This window comes from Tachysurus vachellii, chromosome 14 (assembly GCF_030014155.1).
Source record: "Tachysurus vachellii isolate PV-2020 chromosome 14, HZAU_Pvac_v1, whole genome shotgun sequence".
Taxonomy (NCBI): domain Eukaryota; kingdom Metazoa; phylum Chordata; class Actinopteri; order Siluriformes; family Bagridae; genus Tachysurus; species Tachysurus vachellii.
Genome location: NC_083473.1, coordinates 7,894,351 through 7,921,512, shown reverse-complemented (window position 1 = coordinate 7,921,512; position 27,162 = coordinate 7,894,351). Strand labels below are relative to the sequence as shown.

At 42.3% G+C, this 27,162-nt stretch overlaps 1 protein-coding gene across 6 annotated transcripts in view; it reads left to right on the top strand.

The window, feature by feature from the left end:
- The first annotated feature begins 1,443 nt into the window (after positions 1–1,443).
- Positions 1,444–27,162, top strand: part of med12 (mediator complex subunit 12) — a 38,127-nt gene continuing 12,408 nt past the window's right edge. For 5 of the 6 annotated variants that reach the window (XM_060886990.1, XM_060886988.1, XM_060886987.1 and 2 more), the window contains exons 1-30: positions 1,444–1,631; positions 5,488–5,592; positions 8,666–8,857; positions 9,430–9,589; positions 9,731–9,906; positions 10,061–10,171; positions 10,325–10,597; positions 11,602–11,748; positions 12,655–12,754; positions 13,073–13,209; positions 13,360–13,491; positions 13,690–13,816; positions 14,058–14,287; positions 14,385–14,444; positions 14,714–14,887; positions 15,740–15,884; positions 17,141–17,259; positions 17,731–17,874; positions 18,080–18,243; positions 18,874–19,005; positions 19,118–19,345; positions 19,787–19,931; positions 21,139–21,259; positions 23,121–23,228; positions 23,386–23,499; positions 23,736–23,899; positions 24,105–24,284; positions 25,387–25,458; positions 25,963–26,123; positions 26,473–26,634. In XM_060886990.1, the coding sequence (XP_060742973.1) occupies positions 1,533–1,631; positions 5,488–5,592; positions 8,666–8,857; positions 9,430–9,589; positions 9,731–9,906; positions 10,061–10,171; positions 10,325–10,597; positions 11,602–11,748; positions 12,655–12,754; positions 13,073–13,209; positions 13,360–13,491; positions 13,690–13,816; positions 14,058–14,287; positions 14,385–14,444; positions 14,714–14,887; positions 15,740–15,884; positions 17,141–17,259; positions 17,731–17,874; positions 18,080–18,243; positions 18,874–19,005; positions 19,118–19,345; positions 19,787–19,931; positions 21,139–21,259; positions 23,121–23,228; positions 23,386–23,499; positions 23,736–23,899; positions 24,105–24,284; positions 25,387–25,458; positions 25,963–26,123; positions 26,473–26,634 (4,382 nt within the window). In that variant the 5' untranslated portion in view covers positions 1,444–1,532. The remainder of the gene's footprint in view (positions 1,632–5,487; positions 5,593–8,665; positions 8,858–9,429; positions 9,590–9,730; positions 9,907–10,060; positions 10,172–10,324; positions 10,598–11,601; positions 11,749–12,654; positions 12,755–13,072; positions 13,210–13,359; positions 13,492–13,689; positions 13,817–14,057; positions 14,288–14,384; positions 14,445–14,713; positions 14,888–15,739; positions 15,885–17,140; positions 17,260–17,730; positions 17,875–18,079; positions 18,244–18,873; positions 19,006–19,117; positions 19,346–19,786; positions 19,932–21,138; positions 21,260–23,120; positions 23,229–23,385; positions 23,500–23,735; positions 23,900–24,104; positions 24,285–25,386; positions 25,459–25,962; positions 26,124–26,472; positions 26,635–27,162) is intronic. The other variant, XM_060886986.1, reaches the window with a different exon arrangement.

The window sequence follows — 27,162 nt, the reverse complement described above, 5'->3', positions numbered from 1 at the left end:
GGGATGAACTGGAACACTGCCTGAATGCTTGTTCACCCAACATGTGTCTGAACACAAATCCCAACAGTCAAGCGCCACAGTCTAGAGTAAAACCTTCCCAGAGATTATTATAGCTGCAAAGGGGACTAAATCTGGAATGGTAGGTTCATCAAATCAAATCACTACAAAGATTGATAAAAACCGCCCAACGCATCACTGGCACACAACTTCCTGCTATTGAGTCTCTTCACCACAGTTCGACAGAGCACACAAAATCATCACAGGCTGCTTCTACCCTAGTCACAATCTGTTCAACCTCCTTTCCAGGAAGACATACAGGACCAAAGAAAAGATCCCATACCAGAACCAGCAGGTTCAGGGCCAGTTTTTCCCAAATAACCATAAACTCACTGAACTCTACACTAGACAGCTAAGACCCTGATGTCTCATTAATACCGATACTTCACTAACACATTGCAGTTCTGCTCCACCCTTTAAACTCTCTTACCTCTTTTTCTACAATTATAATTGTATGTAACTGTACAGTCATTTACCCTAGATTACATATGTTTATGTACATTACCTGTACATACACTGTATATTTCTTGGTTACTCTTGTACATACAGTACAGAGTACATAGTGCACACATTAGCACAATATATAATTATATTTTTTACACATATTGGATTACTGGCATATATTCTTATTTTGCACATACTATTCTTATGCACATAACACATGCCATAAATATCTATCTATCTATCTATCTATCTATCTATCTATCTATCTATCTATCTATCTATCTATCTATCTGTCTGTCTGTCTGTCTGTATATCTATCTGTCTGTCAGTCTATCTGTCTGTCTGTCTGTATATCTGTATATCTGTCTATCTATCTATCTGTCTGTCAGTCTATCTGTCTGTCTGTCTGTCTGTATATCTGTATATCTGTCTATCTATCTGTCTGTCTGTCTGTCTATCTGTCTGAATATCACCATTTAAACAAACAAACTTGCTGAAGTGTTTAGAATATTACATAAATGTAAGTAATCCATATTTAAATAATATGCTGAGTTTGTAATAGTTTGTAGTAGTGAGTTTGTAATAGTTTGTAACAGTAAATCATCATTACGTGATGTATGTTAATTTGTTTATTGATTGATTTATTTGTGTAAACATGTCCATTCAGCAGTGACCCTGACAGAACCCCTTCTCCAGGCAACACATACGGGTCTTTTGGCTTGTCAACCGTCTTCCCACAATTCCATCGCACCGGAAATGATCTTTGTTCGTTTTTTTTTTCTTTCTTTTTCTACACCCGTATTCTTTAAAATCCCGCCTCCTGCGTTAGTATTGGTCAGTTACCGAAGGATTAGCCAATTGTACATTAGAATTGTAATTATCAGCCAATAATATTGAGGGGGACGGGGCTTGTGGGAAAACGGTTGGTAAAATAGTAACTCCGAGGGAATTGATCCGTATCGTGAAGCTGTTGTGAGGCTGAAGCGGAAAGGGGACAGGCAGCCTGGGGCAGCTGCTATGCCGCTGGGACGATGGCTGCGTTCGGTATGTTGAGTTACGAGCACCGGCCTTTGAAGCGGCCCAGACTCGGTCCTCCGGACGTTTATCCCCAAGACCCGAAGCAGAAAGAGGTGAGAAGCTGATTGGGTTCGTTCTTTGTCCAGTGGGGAGAGAATTAAAGTGTGCACTAAAATACGGTAGCGTTAGCGTTAGTAAGCGTTAGCTAGTTAGCGTTAATTAGCGTTAGCGTTAGCTAACTATAAAACAGCGGGGTTAAAAACAGAGCGAGAGAGACTGAGGCAGAGAAAGAGAGACTTTAGTGTGAACAAAAATACGGTAGCGTTAGTTAGCGTTAGCTAGCTCCTCAACAGCGGTGCTAAAAACAGAGAGTCAGAGGTAGAGAGAGAGTGAGACAGAAAGACAGACAGACAGACAGACAGAGAGAGAGAGACAGACAGACAGAGAGAGAGAGAGACAGACAGACACAGAGAGAGAGAGAAAGACAGAGATATAGAGAGACAGAGAGAGAAAGAGATAGTCAGGGACAGGCGCACAGGCCTATAGCCACATGCTAACTACTAAACATTACCCTTGTATTATAGTCACAGCTGCAGTCAGGTTTTTTGTTGCAGTAATAACCAGTTTGCTAAACTAGCAGCAGAATTGGATTAACGCTAATGCTAACACCGGTGTGTGTGTGTGTGTGTGTGTGTGTGTGTGTTTAGCCTGGCTAACAGGGTCTGGTTGTGTGTAGTTTCACTTTTAATCTGACCAAAGATTCATCAGGAATATCTTTATGTTCTGTGTGAAAATGTGTGAATTCATGGATTAAAATGTCCCAGTTCAGGAGTTAAAGGGACAGTGCAGTACAGATTTCTTTTAAAATTTACAGACCTCATCAATGTCTTTTACAAATAAACTATATAGCAATGCACTTTATTTAAATAGAGTGCAGTAGTATTTTTAATATTTATTTGATCCAGAGGGTTTTCTTTTAATTTAATATTTTTTTTATTATTGAATATTGCATATAAAAAAAGAATTGAATACAATTTACATGCCCTGTCATAAAAACAAACTTTGTTGAACCGTGTGCAATATTTATTTATGTATTTATTTATTTGTTTTTAACAGTTCTGAACTTTCCAAAATTAAAACAGGTTATCAGAATCAGGTTTATTGACCAAGTGTGTTGACACACACAAGGAATTTGGTTCCAGCTGTTTGTGACCCTCAAATAATAATATTATAATAATATTGTTAATAGTAGTGTAATGATATTTGTAATAATCTTTGTTTAAATATCGTGAAGGAATATAAGCGGTTGGTATAAAACAGATTATTTACTGAATAATTAAAGCACTTCAACAAAAGACTTTATGTTGTGGAAAATACAGTGATCTAAAGTAGAGAACATTAACCACTGTAGCATGAAAGAAGATTACAACTAAATAAAGTAAGTGTGCTTTAGCTCTTTATCCTGAATTTATTTATTCTCTTCTGTTAAGGTAGGATTTTGACTTTTGTGTACTGTATGCTTAACTTGGTTGTGTTGTTTGTTTGTTTATTTTTTTATTTTTGCTTTGGGTTATTTTTATGTATTAAAAAAAATTGAGTACTAGTGGTGGTTTTTGGTGGTATCCTGAGTCTGTAACCTAGTGAATCAGTGTTAATGTATTTGTTGATCGAGACTTCAAAGCACTTTTATACGTCACTCTGTCAAATGGCGTAAATGTAAAATTTTGAGGGTTACCGCTGTCACAAATGATTAGGCCGTATAGAGGCTCTTGCTTTGTGTGACTTGAGCACATCTGCGGCTGCAGGACCTCACCGGTTCCTCAAGTTGCTCAGGTGCGATCTCAATACGTTCTTCTTCCAGTCTCTTGCACAGGTTTGTGACAGTATAAGTAATAAGTTTTGGGATATTAGTTATACCAGTTCACACAACTTGCACATGCACCTGTTCACTGCCCTCATGCTGCTGCCATTCAGTTTGTGCTCTTATTATGTTTATATTTATAGTGATATCTGTACCTTTTCACACTAATGGTATTTCTAATCTGTTTATTTTTGCTTTCATTTCCCAATATTAACTCCGCCTCCACTCTCTAGACTCTGTAGTTGTACTGAGGCTCGATCATGTCTGAGTTACGCATCAGTTACAGCACTGTGACGGTGTTGTAAATATGATGATGATAACGAGCCTGATCATGTTTGGAATATTTTACAACAGCTAGTAAATGGTAAACTGACGTGGGTTGAAATGGTCCGAAATTTTATTTGTACTTCTGTTTGAAGTTTGAGTTTTCTAAACACCACTTGTCTTTGTAATCTCTCGCGTATATAAAATATTATTGCTTATATTTACAAGTTTAAGCTAGGTCATAGCTATGCCATGTTAGCTTGCAATATGTGCCTCTCAACAAGAAAGTAAATTTCCGTTCCTCCTGCATTCACACGTACAGTGGCACAGCTGTTTTATTTATTTATTTTTTTAACTCAGGAATTATAACACTTCTCTGACCCACTGTTTAAACGAAGGGGGAAATGACTGGAAGTGTCCAATTATTAGAATCAAGCGCCTTACTTAAAGTGAAGTAAAGGCAATGCAGTCCAATTCACTTCTTGACAGTGTTGTTTTCATGCACAATACTAAGGATAGCAGTTAAAGGATTTGTACATACATCTTTACAGAATGTTCTCGAATACGATTAAAAAAAAAAACAACAACAAACAGACAGAGTAGGACGTAGCCAAAAACATGTGGGCTAATGTAGCAGGGGACTGCTTACATCTCAGAATCTCTTATTTTTAACAGCACAAAAGCTGATTTGTTGGCAATTTGAATGCAGCGCCACACTCTCATTATCTTGTCACCATGGCAACCGGGAGTATAAACGCCTACTGGCAACTTGCAGCGATAAAATTCGGTGTGTGTCAACGTGGCTTAACATCTTTGGGGAAATACTCGCTGATTCTTCCAGTCGGCGTTATTCCGTCAGCCACACCACTTGTTAGTAATGCCGTTATATTATTTAAGTCATTTAAACAACTGAAAACTTTGAGCGTCCTCGTCTGCGTCTGTTGTGTTGAAGCAGCCGGAATCTGATTAAGAATAGAACTCTTTATGGTTGTGTCTGTTTCATAATGAGATTTCACTATCGAAGTCAAAGTCTCTATCACATCCACTGTATGAGGAAATCACACGTATTTTGCAAGTTTTTAGTCGCCTTTAGACAGACAGACTGTTTTCACTGCTGTGTGTTAAACCAGTTCTTTTGTGTGAGATGAATCTACCAGCAGAAAGCCAGGAAAGTGTCATATAAAAAACGTTTGTTTGTTTGTTTGTTTGTTTGTGTGAAGACACTTCAGTCTCCCCAAGCCCACACCTACAAGCTCTGTATCTCATTAAAACCTTCAGCTGTCTAAATGATTCCTGTCATGTGCTGGGTTTCTAAGTACAAACCTGTGCTGTACAGTATGTCTTTACTAATCTTGTGTCACAGATGAGTGTTGTATTGAGAACAGAACTTTCAGTAGCTTTATGAGGTTAAATGAATATAAACTCGCTGTAATGGGAAAACCGTTGTGTCGTATATGTGTGTAGTTTTGTTAGTTTGTTTAGTTAGATGTGGAGACAGTGTCACGTTGTGCTAAACTGGCTCCACTATTAGCGTTGGGATAGAAACACAGATGTTTAACGGTCTTTACTAACTGAGGACGCAGGTACAAGTGCCGGCCATCTTGCGTATGGTCACGTTCATGAGCCAGGTAAATCAGTATGACTTTGCGGGTGTCAAAGTACAACAACTCAAATCCTTCAGCGACATTCACATCTGATGGCTTTTTCCAGACTTCCACCCATTGTTCCTTCTCCACTTTATTAAAACGTATGATTTGTGCTTTAGTTAAACGTTAGTACCCTTACCACTAGCCTTTGCAGTTCTGTGCTTTGTCTCTGAAAGATTTCCTCTCATTGTTGTTTAGGATGAACTGACTGCCCTGAATGTCAAGCAGGGATTCAATAACCAGCCGGCCGTGTCAGGGGATGAGCATGGTAGTGCTAAAAATGTCAACTTCAACCCCTCTAAGGTAGGTTCCTTATAGCAACACTCATTGAACTTGTGTGTGTGTGTCACTGTGTGTGTGTGTGTGTGTCACTGTGTGTGTGTGTGTGTGTGTCACTGTGTGTGTGTGTGTGTGTGTCACTGTGTGTGTGTGTGTGTCACTGTGTGTGTGTGTGTCACTGTGTGTGTGTGTGTCACTGTGTGTGTGTGTGTGTGTGTCACTGTGTGTGTGTGTGTGTGTGTCACTGTGTGTGTGTGTGTGTGTCACTGTGTGTGTGTGTGTGTGTGTGTGTGTGTGTCACTGTGTGTGTGTGTCACTGTGTGTGTGTCACTGTGTGTGTGTGTCACTGTGTGTGTGTGTCACTGTGTGTGTGTGTGTGTCACTGTGTGTGTGTGTGTGTGTCACTGTGTGTGTGTGTGTGTGTCACTGTGTGTGTGTGTGTGTGTGTCACTGTGTGTGTGTGTGTGTGTGTCACTGTGTGTGTGTGTGTGTGTGTCACTGTGTGTGTGTGTGTGTGTGTCACTGTGTGTGTGTGTGTGTGTGTCACTGTGTGTGTGTGTGTGTGTGTCACTGTGTGTGTGTGTGTCACTGTGTGTGTGTGTGTGTGTCACTGTGTGTGTGTGTGTGTGTCACTGTGTGTGTGTGTGTGTGTCACTGTGTGTGTGTGTGTGTGTCACTGTGTGTGTGTGTGTGTCACTGTGTGTGTGTGTGTGTGTCACTGTGTGTGTGTCACTGTGTGTGTGTCACTGTGTGTGTGTCACTGTGTGTGTGTGTCACTGTGTGTGTGTGTGTGTCACTGTGTGTGTGTGTGTGTCACTGTGTGTGTGTGTGTGTGTGTCACTGTGTGTGTGTGTGTGTGTGTCACTGTGTGTGTGTGTGTGTGTGTGTCACTGTGTGTGTGTGTGTGTGTGTGTGTGTGTGTCACTGTGTGTGTGTGTCACTGTGTGTGTGTCACTGTGTGTGTGTGTCACTGTGTGTGTGTGTCACTGTGTGTGTGTGTGTGTCACTGTGTGTGTGTGTGTGTCACTGTGTGTGTGTGTGTGTGTGTCACTGTGTGTGTGTGTGTGTGTGTCACTGTGTGTGTGTGTGTGTGTCACTGTGTGTGTGTGTGTGTGTCACTGTGTGTGTGTGTGTGTGTGTCACTGTGTGTGTGTGTGTGTGTGTCACTGTGTGTGTGTGTGTGTGTCACTGTGTGTGTGTGTGTGTGTCACTGTGTGTGTGTGTGTGTGTCACTGTGTGTGTGTGTGTGTGTCACTGTGTGTGTGTGTGTGTGTCACTGTGTGTGTGTGTGTGTGTGTCACTGTGTGTGTGTGTGTGTGTCACTGTGTGTGTGTGTGTGTGTGTGTGTGTGTGTGTGTGTGTGTGTCACTGTGTGTGTGTGTCACTGTGTGTGTGTGTCACTGTGTGTGTGTGTCACTGTGTGTGTGTGTCACTGTGTGTGTGTGTGTCACTGTGTGTGTGTGTGTGTCACTGTGTGTGTGTGTCACTGTGTGTGTGTGTCACTGTGTGTGTGTGTCACTGTGTGTGTGTGTGTCACTGTGTGTGTGTCACTGTGTGTGTGTCACTGTGTGTGTGTCACTGTGTGTGTGTCACTGTGTGTGTGTGTCACTGTGTGTGTGTGTCACTGTGTGTGTGTGTGTGTGTCACTGTGTGTGTGTGTGTGTCACTGTGTGTGTGTGTGTGTCACTGTGTGTGTGTGTGTGTGTCACTGTGTGTGTGTGTGTGTGTCACTGTGTGTGTGTGTGTCACTGTGTGTGTGTGTGTCACTGTGTGTGTGTGTGTGTGTGTGTGTGTGTGTGTGTGTCACTGTGTGTGTGTGTGTGTCACTGTGTGTGTGTGTGTGTCACTGTGTGTGTGTGTGTGTCACTGTGTGTGTGTGTGTCACTGTGTGTGTGTGTGTGTCACTGTGTGTGTGTGTGTCACTGTGTGTGTGTGTGTGTCACTGTGTGTGTGTGTGTCACTGTGTGTGTGTGTGTGTGTGTCACTGTGTGTGTGTGTGTGTGTCACTGTGTGTGTGTGTCACTGTGTGTGTGTGTCACTGTGTGTGTGTGTCACTGTGTGTGTGTGTCACTGTGTGTGTGTGTCACTGTGTGTGTGTGTGTGTGTGTCACTGTGTGTGTGTGTCACTGTGTGTGTGTGTGTGTCACTGTGTGTGTGTGTGTGTCACTGTGTGTGTGTGTGTGTGTCACTGTGTGTGTGTGTGTGTGTCACTGTGTGTGTGTGTGTGTGTCACTGTGTGTGTGTGTGTGTCACTGTGTGTGTGTGTGTGTGTCACTGTGTGTGTGTGTGTCACTGTGTGTGTGTGTGTGTCACTGTGTGTGTGTGTGTGTGTCACTGTGTGTGTGTGTGTCACTGTGTGTGTGTGTGTGTCACTGTGTGTGTGTGTGTGTCACTGTGTGTGTGTGTGTGTGTCACTGTGTGTGTGTGTGTGTCACTGTGTGTGTGTGTGTGTCACTGTGTGTGTGTGTGTCACTGTGTGTGTGTGTGTGTGTCACTGTGTGTGTGTGTGTGTGTCACTGTGTGTGTGTGTGTGTCACTGTGTGTGTGTGTGTCACTGTGTGTGTGTGTGTGTCACTGTGTGTGTGTGTGTGTCACTGTGTGTGTGTGTGTGTCACTGTGTGTGTCACTGTGTGGGGGGTGGGGGGTGTCACTGAGTGGGTGGGTGGGTGGGTGGGGTGTCACTGTGTGGGGGGTGGGGGGTGTTACTGTGTGGGGGGGTGGGGGGGTGTCACTGTGTGGGGGGGTGTGGGGTGGGGGGGTGTGGGGTGGGGGGGTGGGGGGGTGTGGGGTGGGGGTGTCACTGTGTGGGGGGGTGTGGGTGGGGGGGTGTCACTGTGTGGGGGGGTGGGGGGTGTGGGGTGGGGGGTGTCACTGTGTGGGGGGGTGTGGGGTGGGGGGGTGTCACTGTGTGTGGGGGGGGTGTGTCACTGTGGGGGTGTGGGGGGTGGGTTAGCGTGTGTCACTGTGGGGGTGTGTGGGGGTGTTTGGGTGTCTCACTGTGTGTCTCACTGTGTGTCTCACTGTGTGTCTCACTGTGTGTCTCACTGTGTGTCTCACTGTGTGTCTCACTGTGTGGGTGTGTTTTTTGTTTTTTTAGATTAGCTCAAATTTCAGCAGCATCATTGCAGAAAAACTGCGATGCAACACCTTCCCTGACACAGGAAAGAGGAAGCCACAGGTTAACCAGAAGGACAACTTCTGGCTGGTCACTGCACGGTCACAGAGCTCCATCAACAACTGGTTTACAGATTTGGCTGGAACTAAACCGCTCACTCAGCTGGCTAAGAAGGTTGGATTTCATCTGATGGCTTTTATTTATTTATTTATTTATGTTAATTATTTTAAGAGTTTATTCAGCAATGACAAGTACAAAATGGAGACATGGATCTATAACAGAGCTGTAACACAAACTTTAAGTTTTACACACATTTTACTCTAAGAAGGCTGAAGTATAAGAACTAACACTTTCATATAGAAACTTGTCTCGTTCCTTGGACGCTTTTACAGCCGTGCTGTTCTAAAAAATGAATGTGCTCCTTCTGATTCAATAAGTCAACCCTGCTGTGGTGAAGCGTGAGTTATTATACTATATGTTTTCATGGCAAAATAATGATCCTGCCCAGAGCCCCTGATGTCACCGGCTCTTTCTGCCCGACCAGCCACAATTCTCTGGCCAAGAAACTGTTCTCTTGCAGTGAAACCTTTTGATATATCGATTAGTTCCCGGTTCTTGAGTCAACGTACCTTGGGGGGGGGGAAGTGAAAACAGATTGCAGTTGTGTATTTTTGTCATTTCTTTCTTTATTTGTTTATTAAAAATTGCTTTTGTTTTACATTGTGCTGTCTGTTTGCCTGCGCCAGGTCCCTATCTTTAGTAAGAAAGAGGAGGTTTTTGGATATCTGGCCAAATACCTGGTCCCAGTCATGCGTTCTGCCTGGATGATTAAAATGACCTGTGCGTATCATGCTGCCATAACTGAAACAAAAGTCAAGAAGAGGCACGTCATCGACCCCTGCATAGGTAAGTGTGTGCTTACACTGTGCATGTTAACTTTCCCCAGCGTTCTCTGAACATATTCACGTTATCGCTTGGCAGTTGATGGTTTTTCATGGTTGTGCTCAGTAATTAGACTGTTTGTCGGTTTTCTCCCACGTCTGCTAGAATGGACTCAGATCATTACCAAGTACCTCAGCGAGCAGCTGCAGAAGGTTGCCGAGTTTTACCGGCAGTCTCCCAGCCAGGGCTGCGGCTCTCCTCTGCCCGCTCCTCCGGCCGAGGTGGAGACGGCGATGAAGCAGTGGGAGTACAATGAGAAACTGGCAATGTTCATGTTTCAGGTGAGACTCTGTCACTCTTCAGCATCCAGTGGAAGGTCTTCCCAGAAGAGTGGTGCTTGCAAGTCCATGAAATTTAGCTTTCAATTGTTTACATTTAAAAGTTAAAGACTTTGATCTAATTTGGGAGCCTAATGCATACGTTTGTGTTTTGCAGGACGGTATGTTAGACAGACACGAGTTCTTGACGTGGGTCCTGGAATGCTTTGAAAAGATTCGACCAGGAGAGGACGAGCTTCTGAAGTTGCTGCTGCCACTCCTTTTACAGGTTGGTCCATGTAGCGTCAGACCACGCTGTGCAATTAACACAAACACACACAGTGTTGCCCTGTACGGCTTCAGAACTCATTTATTGTCCTCTTTATGATTGCGTCGTTCCATCCCATTTAAAATTATTACCATCTCTCTTTTTCCTGTCCAGTATTCAGGGGAGTTTGTGCAGTCAGCCTACTTGTCTAGGAGGCTGGCGTATTTCTGCACAAGGCGACTAAATTTGCTGTTAAGTGATGGGAGTATAGGACCCAGTTCAGGAGGACACCCACCACACAGCATCACCAGTCAGCCAGGCAGTGCTCTTCCCACCACCCCCACATCCCAGCCTGCAGGGGCCACCCAGCCCCAGACACCATTCACTGACTTCTACATCTGCCCCCAGCATCGGCCCGTGGTGTTCGGCCTCAGCTGCATGCTCCAGGTGGGGATGACTTTTTATGGAATAACAAAGATCCTCTTTTGAGAAGTGTGTGTTTGTTTTTGTTTTTTTTGCAAAACTATGTATAGTACCCATAACTTGCTGGATCACAGTTATGACACTAAAAGTGACTGCGTTGTCAGTACAGTGCACAATAAGGCCATTGTTAGGCACAGCAAGGAAGAAAAGTTGAGTTTGATCCACATTCTTGAAATCTGTGTCTGAAACATTCTTTAAAGCCTTGTTTGTAATTTTCACGAACAAAAGGCAGAAAATCCACAGCGATTGAATACAAAAAAAATGAGAGCCGATTGTTGACAAAAGCATGACAATGCTAATATTGTAACCGCTTTATCATAATGAAACCTCCCTGGGGTAAGACGTAATTTTGTTGGATGTTTGAAAATAACACATTTAAAAAAATATATTTTGCATCATCAAAAGCAATACTGTGCTAACGAGCACCACAAAATACATATTTTATTATCGTTTTGTTTTGTTCAGCATTTGTGTGTATTATGCTGTAAGTCGTGTGAAACGGTGCATCAGATAGCTGTTGGAAAATCACTATGTTTAATCCCAAAGACATTTATTTTTTGTGTGTTTTGCTTCTAAGTAGATACCAAACCCCCACAAAATTGGAGATATAGGATCAAGGCATATTGTGGGTGGAAAGTTCTGGTAATTATGTTTTGGAAAAAGGCACCAACTGTTCTGTAAAGACTGGATGAAATCTTTCACAAGCAGTCCGGACAAAGTATAAAGAGCAACACTACTCATAAGAACCCTGTGTCCAAGTCTCAAGTCACAGCAGTTAATATTAAAGGCATTTATCAAGCAGGCACTGTAATGAAGCTCGTAACGACAACCCATGGGCTCCAGTTAGAATTATGTAAATGAGAGCCGAGTCGTCGGCTCTTTCAGCATTTCAGTGTGGAGTAATGGTCTGAATTTGCTCCTAATTATGGATAAAGTGCAGTGATTGTTTGTTTTTCTGTCCTGTGCAGAGCATTGTGCTGTGCTGTCCTAGTGCTCTGGTTTGGCACTACTCGCTTACAGACAGTCGGAATAAGACCGGATCTCCACTGGACCTTCTGCCCATCGCCCCCTCGAACCTGCCCATGCCAGGCGCCAACAGCACCTTCAACCAGCAGGTATGATATCCTGCATCATAGTTTCTTCTTTAAGTAAAATAATGTTGTCTTCGAGAATACATTCACACAAGACATAATGTTGCATAAACTCATTCAAATGCAGGTTGTGAGCATCAGTTAATGAATCAGAAGACTAAAGCCAGACAGGCTGATGTGAATATTCCAAAAACTGCTGATCTACTGAGATTTTCACACAGCAGTCTGTAGAGTTGGCACAGATTAATGTTAAAAAAAAAATTTTTTTAAAAAGAGAAAAATCCAGATAGCAGCAGTTCTGTGTGTGTGGTAATGCCTTGGTGTTGAGAGGTCTGAAGAGAGCCTGGAGGATAACAGTAACTCCGATAACCACTCTTTACATCCACTGTGAGCAGAAAAGCATCTCAGATTGAGCAGACGGAGTTAGGCAGCAGAGGTCCATGTCTGATCAGAGTCGTCAGCCCAGAAAAATAATCAGATGCTCCATTTGGCAGATGCTCTTATCCAGAGCGACGTAGTTTTATCTCATTTATACAACAGTTGATGGTTAAGGGCTTTGTTCAAGGGCCCAGATTTAAACACATGATCTTCCAATTAGTAGCTCAACACCACTGAAAAGATGATAAATAGAAAAATATTGAATATTATAATAAAAAAAAAATATATATATATATATATATATATATATATATATATATATATATATGTGTGTGTGTGTGTGTGTGTGTATGTATGTATATATACTTTAAACCATTTTAAAGTCACTACTAGTAAGTGATTTTGGAGGTTTTGAGATTTCATAATTGAACGATCTAATATAAATATAAGTTAGGTGGGCCAGATTTAATTATCTCTAAGGATGCAAAGGAGGGCAGAGGAACATAGTTACATTTCCTGTGCCTTTGTGGTTGCATTTTTTTTCCCCCACAGGTCCGTGCTAAACTGCGAGAAATCGAAGAGCAGGTCAAAGAGAGGGGCCAGGCGGTGGAGTTTCGATGGTCCTTTGATAAATGTCAAGAAACAACAGCAGGTAAGTTCAAGTTTTTTAAAATGTTTTTTTTAATATATATATATATATATATATATACTTACACACACACACACACACACACACACACACACACATAAATAAATAAATACATAAATAAATACATAAATAAATAAAAATACACAGGTATAATGGGGATAAAACATTTGTGCTTCATGTAGTCACATCAAGCCACATAAAAAAAAAACAATTAGAAAGTCATCTGAATGAAGCAGTTGCTGCTTACGGTCCTTCTGATGTATAGGCTTCTCATTTAGCATCTGTGTGGAAACAGTGTTTTCTGTCGGTGTGTCTTAACAGGCTTCACAATCGGTCGGGTGCTGCACACACTGGAGGTTCTGGACAACCACAGTTTTGAGAAGTCTGACTTCAGTAATTCTCTGGACTCGCTCTACAACCGAATCTTCGGGTCTGGCCAGAGTAAAGATGGACACGAGGTAACAAGGCGTTTTGGTGCCTTTTCAATACCGTTTCGTTTGCAGAATATTCTGTTATTGTTGGCTTTTATTTTTAAAATCGAGTACAATCTCGACTACTTGCATGTCTTCTATAGGAAAACGTGTGTGTTTTTAAACTTCTTATTATAGATGAGTCCAGACGATGACGCAGTGGTCACTCTGCTGTGCGAGTGGGCCGTGTGCTGTAAACGCTCAGGGAGGCACAGGGCCATGGTGGTGGCCAAGCTTTTAGAGAAGAGGCAGACCGAGATCGAGGCAGAGGTCAAAACCTTTGCCAATTTGCTTTAAAGATTTTGTTACATATAAATGCTTTCTCTAAAATTCTGCTCATAGCTGCAACCGTGTAAGCATTTTTAATTCAAAAGTTTCATCTGATGGCCACAATCACTGGCTTTACCTTTGAAGATTTCACTAAATGAATAGATCAACACATTCTCGTTGTTTATTGTTCCTTCACAGAGGTGTGGCGAGTCAGAGGTGGTGGATGAGAAGGGCTCGGTGTCTTCTGGCTCTCTCTCAGCCGCCACTCTTCCCGTCTTCCAGGATGTTCTGCTGCAGTTCCTGGACACTCAAGCCCCCATCCTTAGTGAGTCACTTTCTCACAAGCTTCCTCATTTACACATTAGAACTCGCGTTACTTATTTTATGTCTTTTCGTCACCGAGTGACTTTACAACCTCAGTTTTTTTTTTGTTTTTTTTTCTTAATTTCAGTGCTTCGGTAGCTGCTTTTCTGATTGAATATTTTAATGTTTAGGTAGCTTTAACAGTCATGAATAAACCATCACACATCTGACCTCCCGCACTGTGTTCGTGTCCCTCTGTGTAGCTGAGCCTGGTAATGAGAGCGAGCGTGTGGAGTTCTCTAACCTGGTGCTGCTCTTCTGCGAGCTCATCCGCCATGATGTCTTTTCCCACAACATCTACATGTGCACACTCATCTCCCGTGGTGACTTGGCCTCGGACTCCCACCTTCCCCGCCCACGTTCCCCTAGCGACGAGCCCTCTGACGAATCAGAACGCAAAGAGCAGGACACTGGAAGCGGGGTTAAAATGGAGGCATGTAATGTTTGTTCTGAGTTGAGTGTCTCCTGGATAGCTTATGATATAGCTTAGTTTGGGAAATGTAATTCTTTTCTCTACCTCTACCCTCTAGGACACTGGACTGTCTGAGCCCATGGAGATTGATAACAACACCAGCGCCAATTTTGAAGAGGTGGGTTATAAGATTTTTGATTTTAAAAAAATTATTTATTTATTTATTTATTTAATTATTTATTAAAAACAAATAAAACGCCAGAGACTATATGATAGAATTATTTTTTTTTTTTTTTGGGTCACAGATAGACATGTTTTAGCTGGATGCACATATTAGTGATGCATAACAGTTAGAATGCTACATCCAGCTAATTGGAGCTTTTTTGCCATAGTTTTTCTTAGGTGTTCTAATGCCGATACTTAACCTTCTCACTTGTCTTTGAGCAGATGTTTTCTCCTCCGATGCACTGTGAGGCAAAAGGAAGCCCCTCTCCAGAAAAAGCTGCTCCAGAACAGGATGGGAAGAGCACTGCCAAGGAGAAGGGTTTGGACCCGACTTTCCCGCAGGTGTACGAGCAGCCACGGCACATCCAGTACGCCACACACTTCCCAATCCCTCAGGTGAGATCGCCTCAACTTGTCGGACCAACTTATCTATTATTTTTAAGATAAGATATATAATTGCCAGGTTCCAGCATTTCTCCAGCAGTGCTCCAGTTTTTTCCCCCTTATCTCAAAATCCTGTCTGTAGGTGAATTGGCTAAAGCAAATTAATCCTTGTTTCCTAGTGAATGTATGTCTGCATGATACCATGGGACATGCTGGCATCTCATCCAGGGTGTATTCCCAGCGTTCCTGGAACAGGTTCTGGATCCTCGTGAACCTGACCAGAATGAAGCAATTACTAATATGACTGGGAGGGAAAGGAAGAAAAATCAAGATAAGAGGGAAAAATATAAATGAAAATAAAAGGCTAAGGAATAAAGGAAAAAGAAAGAGGATGAAGGATGGAAAATCACAGAAGGAAAATGAAGGCAAAGGAGTGAATTCGAGGGAGGTGGGTGGAAGCTCAGAGGCATTGGGCTACTGATTGGATGCTGCTGAGTTCAAATACCAAAGACCTCTAAGCTGATGGGCCCCTGAGCAAGGCCCTTAACTGCACTGTTGTATAAATGAGATCAATGGTAGTCGTTCTGGATAAGGGTGTCATAAATGTAAATGGTATTTGAAAAAATGTGAAGGAAATGGGGAAAAGAAAGAGAAGGACAATTCGAAACATGAAGCTATGCATGAGCAGAAAGGATGGAAAGGGATGAAATTAAAAGAAGGAAAAGGAAGAAAAATGAAATTAGGAAAATGAAATGAATGAATGAAATGAAGGGCAAGAAAGGAAATGTGGAAAGCTGTAAGGAATGGGAGAAATTGGTGTGTTTATGTTCTGAGCTGTTCATGTTCATGACTCTGTGTATGCAGGAGGAAAGTGCCAGTCACGAATGCAACCAGCGCCTTGTGGTTCTCTACGGAGTGGGCAAGCAGCGAGATGAGGCTCGGCATGCCATCAAGAAGATCACCAAAGACATCCTGAAAGTGCTGAACCGCAAGAGCACAGCAGAGACTGGTACTGAGACACACACACACACACACACACACACACACTGCAGTAGGGGCTTGATGGTACTGCAGGCATATCTGGGGTCCATCTTTGTACATTGTCTCAGTCTAATGAAGTGTTATGCCTTAAATGCAGATATGTCTTTAATTGACCCATCAGACCCACAGATTATCCGATTATTCTTTAAAGAATTCCACAAATTCTAATAAACACAAGTCAAAATGCTCACATTTTACAATTAAGGTGTTAAAATATGACCCGATTTTTATTTTGACAAACTCATTTGTTTGAGTGTTTGATTTAACCAAACACCTATTAAATATTCACACAAGTTATTAAAGCCCCAGGGAAACTAATTCCATGCTTGCTTTCTAATAAGTTTAATGAATAATTCATGATTTTTTCCTTTCTACTGAAAATTGTGTGGTCCTTGTGTGAGTTTTATCCCCAACGATCACAAGACGCTTTACTAAAATTTTGTCACCTCTACATTGAGCAACCGTCAGTGTATCGGAGGCAACCATAAACATGTGTTCTAACCTGCCGCAGAAGGGTTGATCCTCTGTCCAACCCACTCTGCCATTTGTGTTTAGACTGGTGTGCGTATTAGAATACTATTTCACATCGAACACTCATAGTGTATTTGTTTTTTGTTTTATCTATGATTTTTATTTTATTTTTTTTTCTCCAATTTTGGATTGCTCCATTTTAAGCTTCTTTGTATTTCTTCCTCTCTGTTCCTTTGTCTCTCCATCGCTCCCCCCCTCTCTCTTGAACTGTCTCTTGCTCCTTGCCTCTTTCAGTTTGTCACTCTCTTGTGCCGTCTCCCTCACGTCCCAAACCCCCCCCCCCCCCACCCCCAGCTTTTCCTCTTCATTTTTCTCTCTTAATAACCAAACACATTCCTGCCGAGCACTGACCCACAGCTGTCATTGTAGGATTTGCATATCTGCAGGCTATTTCCATCCTAATAACCTTTTATTTGCTCATTATCTCCCTCCCAAATGTTTGGCCCAGTCAGCGAGAGTAAAGCAAAGCTCAGTCGTTGACTTTTGATACTGTTGCTATCGAATCCCTTTTATCATTTTCTCAGCGCTTTTTCCACCACACTTTATACCAGACAAATAATCATCGTCATCATCATGATCATCATCATGGACACAATATACCGCAGCATAACAACCTTTACAGAGCACATTTTTGTAACAAAAGTTTACTTTTTTTTAATGTTAATGTGTTTTCTTTTCTCCGTTTGCTTCCAGTAGGAGAGGAAGGGCAGAAGAAAAAGAGAAGTAAGCCAGAGGCCTTTCCTACAGCAGAAGACATTTTCTCCAAGTTTCAGCACCTCTCCCACTTTGACCAGCACCAGGTCACCTCTCAGGTTGGATTCTTTAGTTTCGTTTCCCACACGTCACTAAAACAGGTATAGCGATATGTTTGCTTAGCCTGAATCGCTTCTAACATAACACGAGCTCTGAACGCCGAGCGGTATGCGATTATTTAATTATTAATAATTACAAAACGTGGTGCGTGTTTGCTCACATAATAAGATGGATTCACTACGAATCAAAAAAAAGAGAGCTTAAAGAAAGGCATGATTGTGTCATTTGCAACTATATAAACCATATTTATTTGCCTACAGTCTCTCATTACAATATTACTCTCTTTAACAATGAACTAAGTAGCAAAAAAAGTAAATTGTTTAGAAGCTAATTTATGTAAACTGGAAATTTGCTCTCTGTAATTTTGGAATTTTTTCTCCGCCCTTGCACACGCACTTATTATATACGTGTAAAACACTGTTATGAAACTGATAATTGATGTGTGTGTGTGTGCGTGTGTGTCTGTCCAGGTGTCCAGGAACGTTTTAGAACAAATCACCAGCTTTGCCTTAGGGATGTCTTATCACCTTCCCCTGGTCCAGCACATCCAGTTCATCTTCGACCTCATGGAATACTCCCTAAACATCAGTGGCCTCATCGACTTCGCCATTCAGGTACTAAGGGACTGAAAGTATCTTTTTTCAATGATTTCTTCCCTTCTATTTTTCTCTAGAACTGAAACACCGTATTTGGTACGTGTAGTTTGTTTACACTGAGAATGCATGCATACACTCAATATCAGCAGAAAATCATGACTTCTGCTGTGACTCTTATAAGTCAGACATATAATTACGACGCACCTCGTCCTGTGTCTGTTAGCTGCTGAACGAACTGAGTCTAGTGGAGGCCGAGCTCCTGCTAAAGTCCTCCAGTCTGGCGGGCAGCTACACCACTAGCTTGTGTCTGTGCATCGTGGCTGTGCTCCGACGCTACCACTCCTGCCTCATCCTCAACCCTGACCAAACTGCGCAGGTCTTTGATGGGTATGATCACACACACACACACATTTGCTTCCTGCTGTTCAAACCTAAGAATTATAGATCTGTTCATGTGGATAATGAATTAAAGTCTAATGCTATTGCTGCAACATCCCACAGAAACCAAAATATACCTTCTGCATAGACGACGCACATCATCTATACACTGGATTGCATATAGGCATATTATGAGCAATTTTTTTTTAACCAAGTAAATAATTCAGGTTATGGTTTTGTTCAAATGGAGAAATCAAATTGATCTATTTCCAAAAGCAGCCAGCTGCATTGCCTATTATAAATCGGATCCAGATCATTTGTACTATAGTCACGTTTGCTCACAATTTGGTTGCCATAGTAGCAAAGAGTGCTGGGCCGGCAAACTTTGCCTAGTTTCCTAGACACTGTAATATCATGAATTATTTTCGGTTAACATGCACTGAATAATAAACACATTAAATCTGCTTTGACTTGTCAATCTGACTCGCATGCCCCAAAAAGTTCCCCAGAGCATTAGCTTGGAGACCAAGCATTTAAACTGAATGTCAGGAAAATGTATAAGAAGTGCCTGGTGTGAACATGATAATCAGTGTGTGCTGGATATGTGGTCATGTGGGGTGTGTGTGTGTGTGTGTGCAGGCTGCGCATTGTGGTGAAGTCGGGGGTGAATCCTGCAGACTGTTCGTCAGCCGAGCGCTGTATCCTGGCCTACCTGTACGACCTCTATACCTCCTGCAGTCATCTGAAGAGCAAGTTTGGAGAGATCTTCAGGTAAGACCGCTCAGCATCTGTGTATAATTCCACAGCTTCTCCGCCAACAGCTGGATTTATTTCTACATCATTTCTAAGTCGTTCTACAATGTGTTTGTTTATTTTTCCTCAGTGAGTTTTGTTCCAAGGTGAAGAACTCCATCTACTGGAACATTGACCCGTCAGACTCCAACATGCTGTGGGACCAGGTTTTTATGATCGACGCCATAGCGAACCCTTCAGCCCACAACCTCAACCACTCCATGGTGGGCAAGATTCTCAACGACAGCCCAGCTAACCGCTACAGCTTTGTGTGTAACGTTCTGATGGACGTGTGTGTGGATCACCGTGACCCTGACAGGTACGAAGGTTTCAGCAACGACCCGTTTCACTTCCTTAGTTAGTTCATTAGTTAGGGATGCTCTCTTAGCGATGATGTTCACTGAAGGTCCATTAAAGGTTCTTCATTATTCTTTAGAAACACTGTTGTTAAGAGAGTCACTATTCTCCGTGAAGGAGCAGACAGGCTGCACATTATCTTTCTGAGCGATCTGCAGCAAAGCTCACCTTCACTGTTACCTGACCATCTCTGTAGGTTTTAGTGACAGACCCGTATATCGTGAAAAGACGTAAACCTTTAGTAAATATTTGAGAATTGTGTGTTTTTTACAATTTATTTTGAGTTCGAATGATTGGGAAAGCAAAAAGCAGTATTCCCCAATTCATCCAAAATTGTGTAATATTAATTTCCTTTGTGACCGTCACCTTTGTTGAATGTTAAAACTTGTGTGTCTTGTGTCAGGGTTAATGATATCGGTATCCTGTGTGCGGAGCTGACAGCATATTGCCGTTCTCTGAGCGCAGAATGGCTGGGGGTCCTAAAGGCTTTGTGCTGCTCTTCTAACAACGGCAACTGTGGCTTCAACGACTTGCTCTGTAACGTGGATGTGAGTGCACACCTGTATACACACACACACATTTACATTTTACATTTACAGCATTTAGCAGATGCCTTTATCCAGAGCAACATACATTTTGTCTCATTTTTATACAACTGAGCAATTGAGGGTTAAGGGCCTTGCTCAGGGGCCCAACAGTGGCAGCTTGGTGGACGTGGGAATCAAACTCACAACCTTCCGATTGGTAGCCCAACACCTTAACCACTATATTTTCTCTGCTGTTAATACATATAATTTAAGCAGGCAACTAATTACTTGATTACTTGTGGAGTTGGGGGGCACGGTGGTTTGGTGGTTAGCACGTTCGCCTCACACCTCCAGGGTCGGGGTTCGATTCCCAGGGTCGGGGTTCGATTCCCGCCTCCGCCTTGTGTGTGTGGAGTTTGCATGTTCTCCCCGTGCCTCGGGGGTTTCCTCCGGGTACTCCGGTTTCCTCCCCCGGTCCAAAGACATGCATGGTAGGTTGATTGGCATCTCTGGAAAATTGTCCCTAGTGTGTGATTGCGTGAGTGAATGAGAGTGTGTGTGTGTGTGCCCTGCGATGGGTTGGCACTCCGTCCAGGGTGTATCCTGCCTTGATGCCCGATGACGCCTGAGATAGGCACAGGCTCCCCGTGACCCGAGGTAGTTCGGATAAGCGGTAGAAGATGAATGAATGAACTTGTAGAGTTAACAAGATCCATTCACATAGTATTAATGGAAAGATGCCTGGGTTTGGTCCTTGGTTTAAGGTTGTTGAGTTCAGTTTTATTCATGGCTTTAAAAATGTATATGGCTGAAAAACTTGATGGACATCCAAAACCAAACTGTGTTACTATAACCATACAGTCACATGGAAATGCATGCATTTGAATTAAGTATATTCATTGAGTATGGTTTTTGTTTTAGAGATAAAACTGGTTTAAACTGCAGACTAGGATATTAATGATAGCTAGGGCATATAAAAAAAAGAAAAGCATGCAAATTGTGGCTTAGGATGACTCTAGGGTGACTGTCTGGTGCATGTCTGGGTGGAGAGATCAGAAGCCATTACTTTGATAGCTGTCACCCATCTGTTTCATCAGGGGACGGATTTCCAAAATGTTTGATTTTTAAATGGCTTTAAATCTGCTCTCTGGGACGCTTTAGAAACCGGTCATGGCAAAGTTAATTACAAGTCCCTCTGCCTAAATGCTCATTTTGTTTTTCCCTGCAGGTGAGCGATTTATCTTTCCACGACTCCCTGGCTACATTCGTTGCCATCCTTATAGCTCGGCAATGTCTGCTTCTGGAGGATTTGGTGCGCTGCGTGGCCATTCCTTCTCTCCTCAACGCTGGTACAGTATTGCCTTCACACTAGGCTTAATTTCATTCAGAAAATACCATTGTACCTCGCTTTATAAAAAAAAACAGGTTGCTTTCCTGCAGAACAATATTACTTTAAATTTATGGAAATTGTTTTTTTTTTCCTCAGCTGTAAGTAGACATTGGCTTAATGTTAGTCATGCTAATTCAAGCCCATTTAATAAGTTATTTTAAAAAAATAATAGCGATGTATTAGAAGACTTCTCCATCGGTGGGTGAAATGGAAGTTTTGCGAGAGTTGTATTAGACTGTAACCTGTAGAAAAAGTGCCACAACAAAACACTGTTCTTATTGATTAAAAAGCAAATCTGTTTTGTGCAGTTACGTCGGATACAACTACAACTTTGGATACAATCAATCCAAATGTACACCTGAAAAGCTCACATGAAGAAAAAAAAAGTTATGCCAGTTAGACCCAGCAGATGATTTGCACAACACTGATGGCATCGTAACCATCATAGTATCATAAACAGTGATCATATTAATATCATCGTGAGTCTAACACACTACATCGTGTAAATGTGACGGTACCTATCTCTTTCCAGTAAACTAATTGCTGTGTAATGGTTACTATGGAAACAGTGTGTAGTCTGCCTCCTGGCTAAATGTTCAAGATGTTTCCCTGATATGAAGCCGGTATCTCATATATCTAGTTAGGGAGCTCTGGAGCTTCTCACAGGGCCTCGTACCGAAACGTTCAGAGAAGAAGCATCAATTCTGCGGCTTCACTCTAAACAGCACCCTAAAACAGTTCCACAGCGAAGCCGACCGCTCGCAAGTCTGAAAATTCGGTATCAAGCTGTTTGTTTGTTTAGCATGTGAGCAACTCGCTGGCTGCCGTACAGACAGACAAACATTTCGTGTCTGTCTTGCTGTTTGGGGTAAATATAGCCGTGAAGTCTGCATCTGCCTTTCGCTGTTAGAAATATTTCACACCGTGCTTCTAAAGTCTTTTTTTATGGCTTCTCAAAATCACCTCTAGAACCCGTGCCTTTTAGCAACGGTGTTATATTTAAACAGCTTGCGTAAGAGTGAGGCAGCGAGTGTGTTGGCAGGATCGTGACGCAAACCTCCCACTGCATTCACACAGCTGTGAAGCATTGCCTCATGGGGAGACGTTGCGTGTGTGTGCTCGTAAAGAGACACTTCAGGCATGATGATTCAGACCCCGACACATGTCTCACTGTGATCTACCCAGAGCAAGGCTTGTGTCCTAAAGAGGTGTGTAACCAAAGCAGGTCTATTACAACAGGCTTCTTACTTATGCTAGAAGACATTCATCATGTGTTTAGATGATAAGATCACAGTGTGAAAGTTCCTCGTGTGTGTGTGTGTGTGTGTGTGTGTGTGTGTGTGCGCTGCTAATAGCAGCAGGCCCTCGTTTATTTTTCTCACAAAGCCCAAGCTGGATACAGCATTCAGTGTCAGTGACCGTAATTAAGTCCATGCAGCGGTTCACATCTAGACCAAGAATTCTGTCAGCCTAACAAACCTAGTAAAACGACTCTTAAGTACCAGACGAAAACATTTTTGTGTATTTTTCTCTCAGAAATACAACCTGGATAGACCAAATGTTGTGGTGGATTCATTGTGTACTTCTTATGTTCAGTTAAATGTACTATTCAGAGGAAACCTGATTTCTACACGTGTCTTTAATGTTGCCGGAAGAATTCCGATTGATTTGACACACGATTAGCAATCTCCATATAAATCACAGAGCTGGGAGAGTCTTCATGAAGTATACACCTCATGCATTTGCTGATTAGATCACATGACCATAACGTGTAGCAGCTCAATAACTGAAAATGTGTTTATTTTATAATCGTGTTCCAGCATGTAGTGAGCAGGACTCAGAACCAGGAGCCAGACTGACCTGTAGGATTCTGCTGCATCTGTTCAGAACCCCTCAGAGAAATCCATGTCCACAGGACAGCAAGACTGGTAACACACACACACACTTGTTACATTTGTGCATGCGTGTTTTCAGTGCTTTCAATGCATCATGTAACAGGTCGAACATGATTGATTGATCAGTCGGTGATGCTGAATGAATAAAAATCTTTTATATGTAATCTCTGAATAAAATCTGGTTCCTCAGATAAGGCGACAGTGGGCATCAGGTCGTCATGTGATCGCCACTTGTTGGCTGCATCTCAGAACAGTATTGTAGTGGGTGCGGTGTTTGCCGTCCTAAAGGCCGTCTTCATGCTCGGTGAGGGTTTGTTTTGTTTTAAATACAATGCCAGTTTTAGTTTTGATGTAACACGGACATTACACGTGTACATCATCTGATCATTATTATCAGATCCATTTTTCTTACATTTTGGTTTGGTACACAGCTGAATTAATACAATCTGACAAGAATACCTAAATGACTCAAAATAGAAATGCCCAGGTCTCAAAAGGTGTTTATTTGTTTGCATTGGCGACCGTGTGTTTCTCTTGTAGGAGATGCTGAGCTAAAAGGCTCAGGCTTCTCCCACCCTGCTGGCTTAGACGACCTCGGGGAGGACGACATGGGCTCCAAAAAATCCGGAGGCCGCAACATCTCCATAGAAACAGCCAGCCTAGACGTTTACGCCAAGTACGTGCTGAAAAGCATCTGTCAGCAGGTGAGAAACCACAAGAGCATCTACTTTTATTTTGGTGATTAGCTTAAGGAGTTTAAAGCTGTTCATTTAAACTGTATAGGTTCTTGTAGCTGTAATGTTTTCACATTATAACAGTGTGGGTTGCTAAAACAATGTGCCACTCATAACATGGCACTTATGGCACCATGCGTACCATAACTCCATCCGCTGTCCGTCTCTGTTTCAGGAGTGGGTAGGAGAGCGCTGTCTCAAATCTCTCTCCGAGGACAGCAGCGCTCTTCAGGATCCAGTGCTGGTGAACATCCAGGCACAGAGGCTGCTGCAGCTCATCTGTTACCCACACAGACAGCTGGACAGTGAGGAAGGAGAAAACCCTCAGAGACAACGCATCAAACGCATCCTCCAGGTCTGATACCCAAATAAACAAACTTATCAATACATCGAACTGTTCTGCAGTAGTATTTTTTTTTTGTTCTGTATTATTTGTTTATTTATTTCAAACTGAAGTACTTTCCTGGGACTGTATTCCAACCACAGTCTGAAACATTACAGCTTTTATTTTTTTAACAGTATTAAATGGTACTTTTTAAACACAGATCAACGTAGGCAAGAGCATCGCTTTCAGTACATGTTTAAAAAGTGTACAAGTTGCCTTAAGTGTGTTAGTGTGATTTCAGCCTGTTACATGAACCGACTGGGTGATCTGCGTGTCCTCACACACTTGTATCAGTGTCCCAGTGTATGAAACTGACACCAGTCCCCTGACATTTTTTCAATCCATCATTCTCATGAACTTCAAGTGAACCCCTGACCGAATAAACCCAAAGATCACCCCCACAAGCGATCACTGTGCAGCTGTACATTCAGCTGGAAGGCAACGGGGTGGTGAGAGGATCGGCTTCCACTTTGAAGTAGCTGCTCTACGGTTTCAGCTTTGCGGCCCGTTTCTAGTCCGGCTCATAACCGAACTCTAATCCACATGCTAATATGACTAAAGCTTGACTTAAAACTCATTCGCAAAAAGCGCTATGCAAACATTAATAAATAAGTGTACCAGGTTAGGTCTAAATGTGCGTTTCACTCGCGTATCTTTTGATTATTACATCCCTTAGTCACCCAACCTCACCAAATACAAGTCAGCAAGTCTTTCAGCCATGACATGAGTAGCTCACACCATCGGTACTGCATCGAGCTACTGGTTAAATGCTATGTTGAAAAGGTTTCTTTTCCAGCTTTGTTAAACCAAACATTGATTTAAAAAAAAAAAATCTACTTGTCCTGGCTGCTTTCTGTTGAGCCAAGATGTAGCTTAGGTTAAGAAATGTGAGGTTTATATGTGTTTACATGTATACATGTTTATTATACACATACATGCGTGTGTTTCCGTTCTCTTTAATCTATTTGGTTCTTTGTGGCCGTCTCGAGCCTTAATTTCTTTGAATATTAACTTGGCTCACTTCTACCCCTTCAATTCCCCATGGCTTTTTTTGTCTGATTTTCTCTTGCAGAACCTGGATCAGTGGACCATGAGACAGTCTTCTCTTGAACTCCAGCTAATGATCAAACAAAGTTCTAATAACGTAAGTCAGCTCTGTGACACGGTAATAAATAAATAAATAAAGTACATGCCATGAATTCACTGATTAAAAAAGTGCCGTTGAAAAAAGGCATGTGATTGATGTATGATTATCACTTTAAGGACTGATTTAAACACCACATCTGTAACGTGTGCATGGTTACAGGCAGTTATTTCAATACACTTCCTCTTACTGAAAGGAAAATGAAGCACTGCTAAAAAAAAAAAAAAAAGAAGAAGCTCGATGATTTTGGAAGTTAAGAAGACTTTTTTTTTCTCTTTTTCTTTTTATTTAATTAAAGCAGAATGATTTCTCCGGGTTTTTATTTTGATGGGTGCCAACGATGGTCATTTCAGTCGGTCTTTTATTTGTCCCCTATCTGTAGATTAGGTTAAGAATCCTGAAGGAATCCTTTAGGGCTGTTTTATGTAAATATGATCCTGTGTGTTACTGGATGTTGGGTTATAGATGTTATATATCGAAGCGGCACCTTGTCACTGTGTACAGGAGCTCTATTCCCTGCTGGAGAACATTGCCAAGGCAACCATTGAGGTTTTCCAGAAGTCTGCGGAGATGAACTCCAGTAACCCTTCCTGGAACGGCTCGGCTGCCTCCAGCAGCTCTGTCTCCAATAGCAACAACACCAGCAAGCTCAAGCCTGTGCTCAGGTGTGTGACCCCAATCAAGGCCCAGCAGAAACCCCATCCTCACAGGGCCTCTCTTGTAACCTTGTGAAGTTTCAAATAATAAGGAAAATGTTTCAAGCAGTCAGTGACATGGAGCTTCTAACAAGCAGCCATCATTCCATGGCATTCTGTGGAGCTGAGGTGACATTTTGTGTGTGTGTTTCTCTGTGTGTATGTGTGTGTTTCTCTCCGTTTCTGTGTATGTGTGTGTTTGGGGGGAGTTATGTGTGTTTCCCTGTGTGTGGGTGTGTTTCCGTGTGTGTGTGTTGGGTGCGTGTGTGTGTGTGTGTGTTGGGTGTGTTGGGTGGGTGGGTGTGTTGGGTGTGTGTAGTTCTTCAGAGCGCTCGGGTGTGTGGCTGGTGGCCCCACTGATTGCTAAACTGCCCACCTCAGTACAGGGACACGTCCTGAAAGCAGCAGGGGAGGAGCTGGAGAAGGGGCAGCACCTAGGGTCCTCCTCACGCAAGGAGAGAGATCGTCAGAAACAGAAGAGGTACAAAAATCTTTTGAAATTTGAAAGAAAAGCAGCTTCTTATTTTCATTTAAAATGAATGAGCAATGAGGTAAAATGTCATGACGATGCACCGTCACCTCCAAAGGTTTGAGGGGGTTTGAGGTCAAAGCATGAATGAGATGATAAACAAAGACATTTTTGTAGATTGTGGAATTCTTCTATTATCTTTAATAGAATATCTAACACATCTAGATGTAATCTCTGATCTCTCACCTTTCTTTTAATCTCAAAATAAAGTACAAACTAATGTGTATAAGAAAACAATAAATAAATAACTGGCCTTGCTACTGCGATGGAGGGATGCATGCTCACATTCATGTATAAAATCTATATCAGTAATGCCCAAATACCACATAAAGGCATTTCTGTATACAAAAACACCATCTAATCATCTATTTGGTACAGGAAGTGTTAATTTAGTAGGTTTTTGTATGTTCTTCCAGTTTGTTATCTGTCTCTCACACTTTTTTGTTCTGGAACCTTTTATTTAAGGCGCTATATAAATAT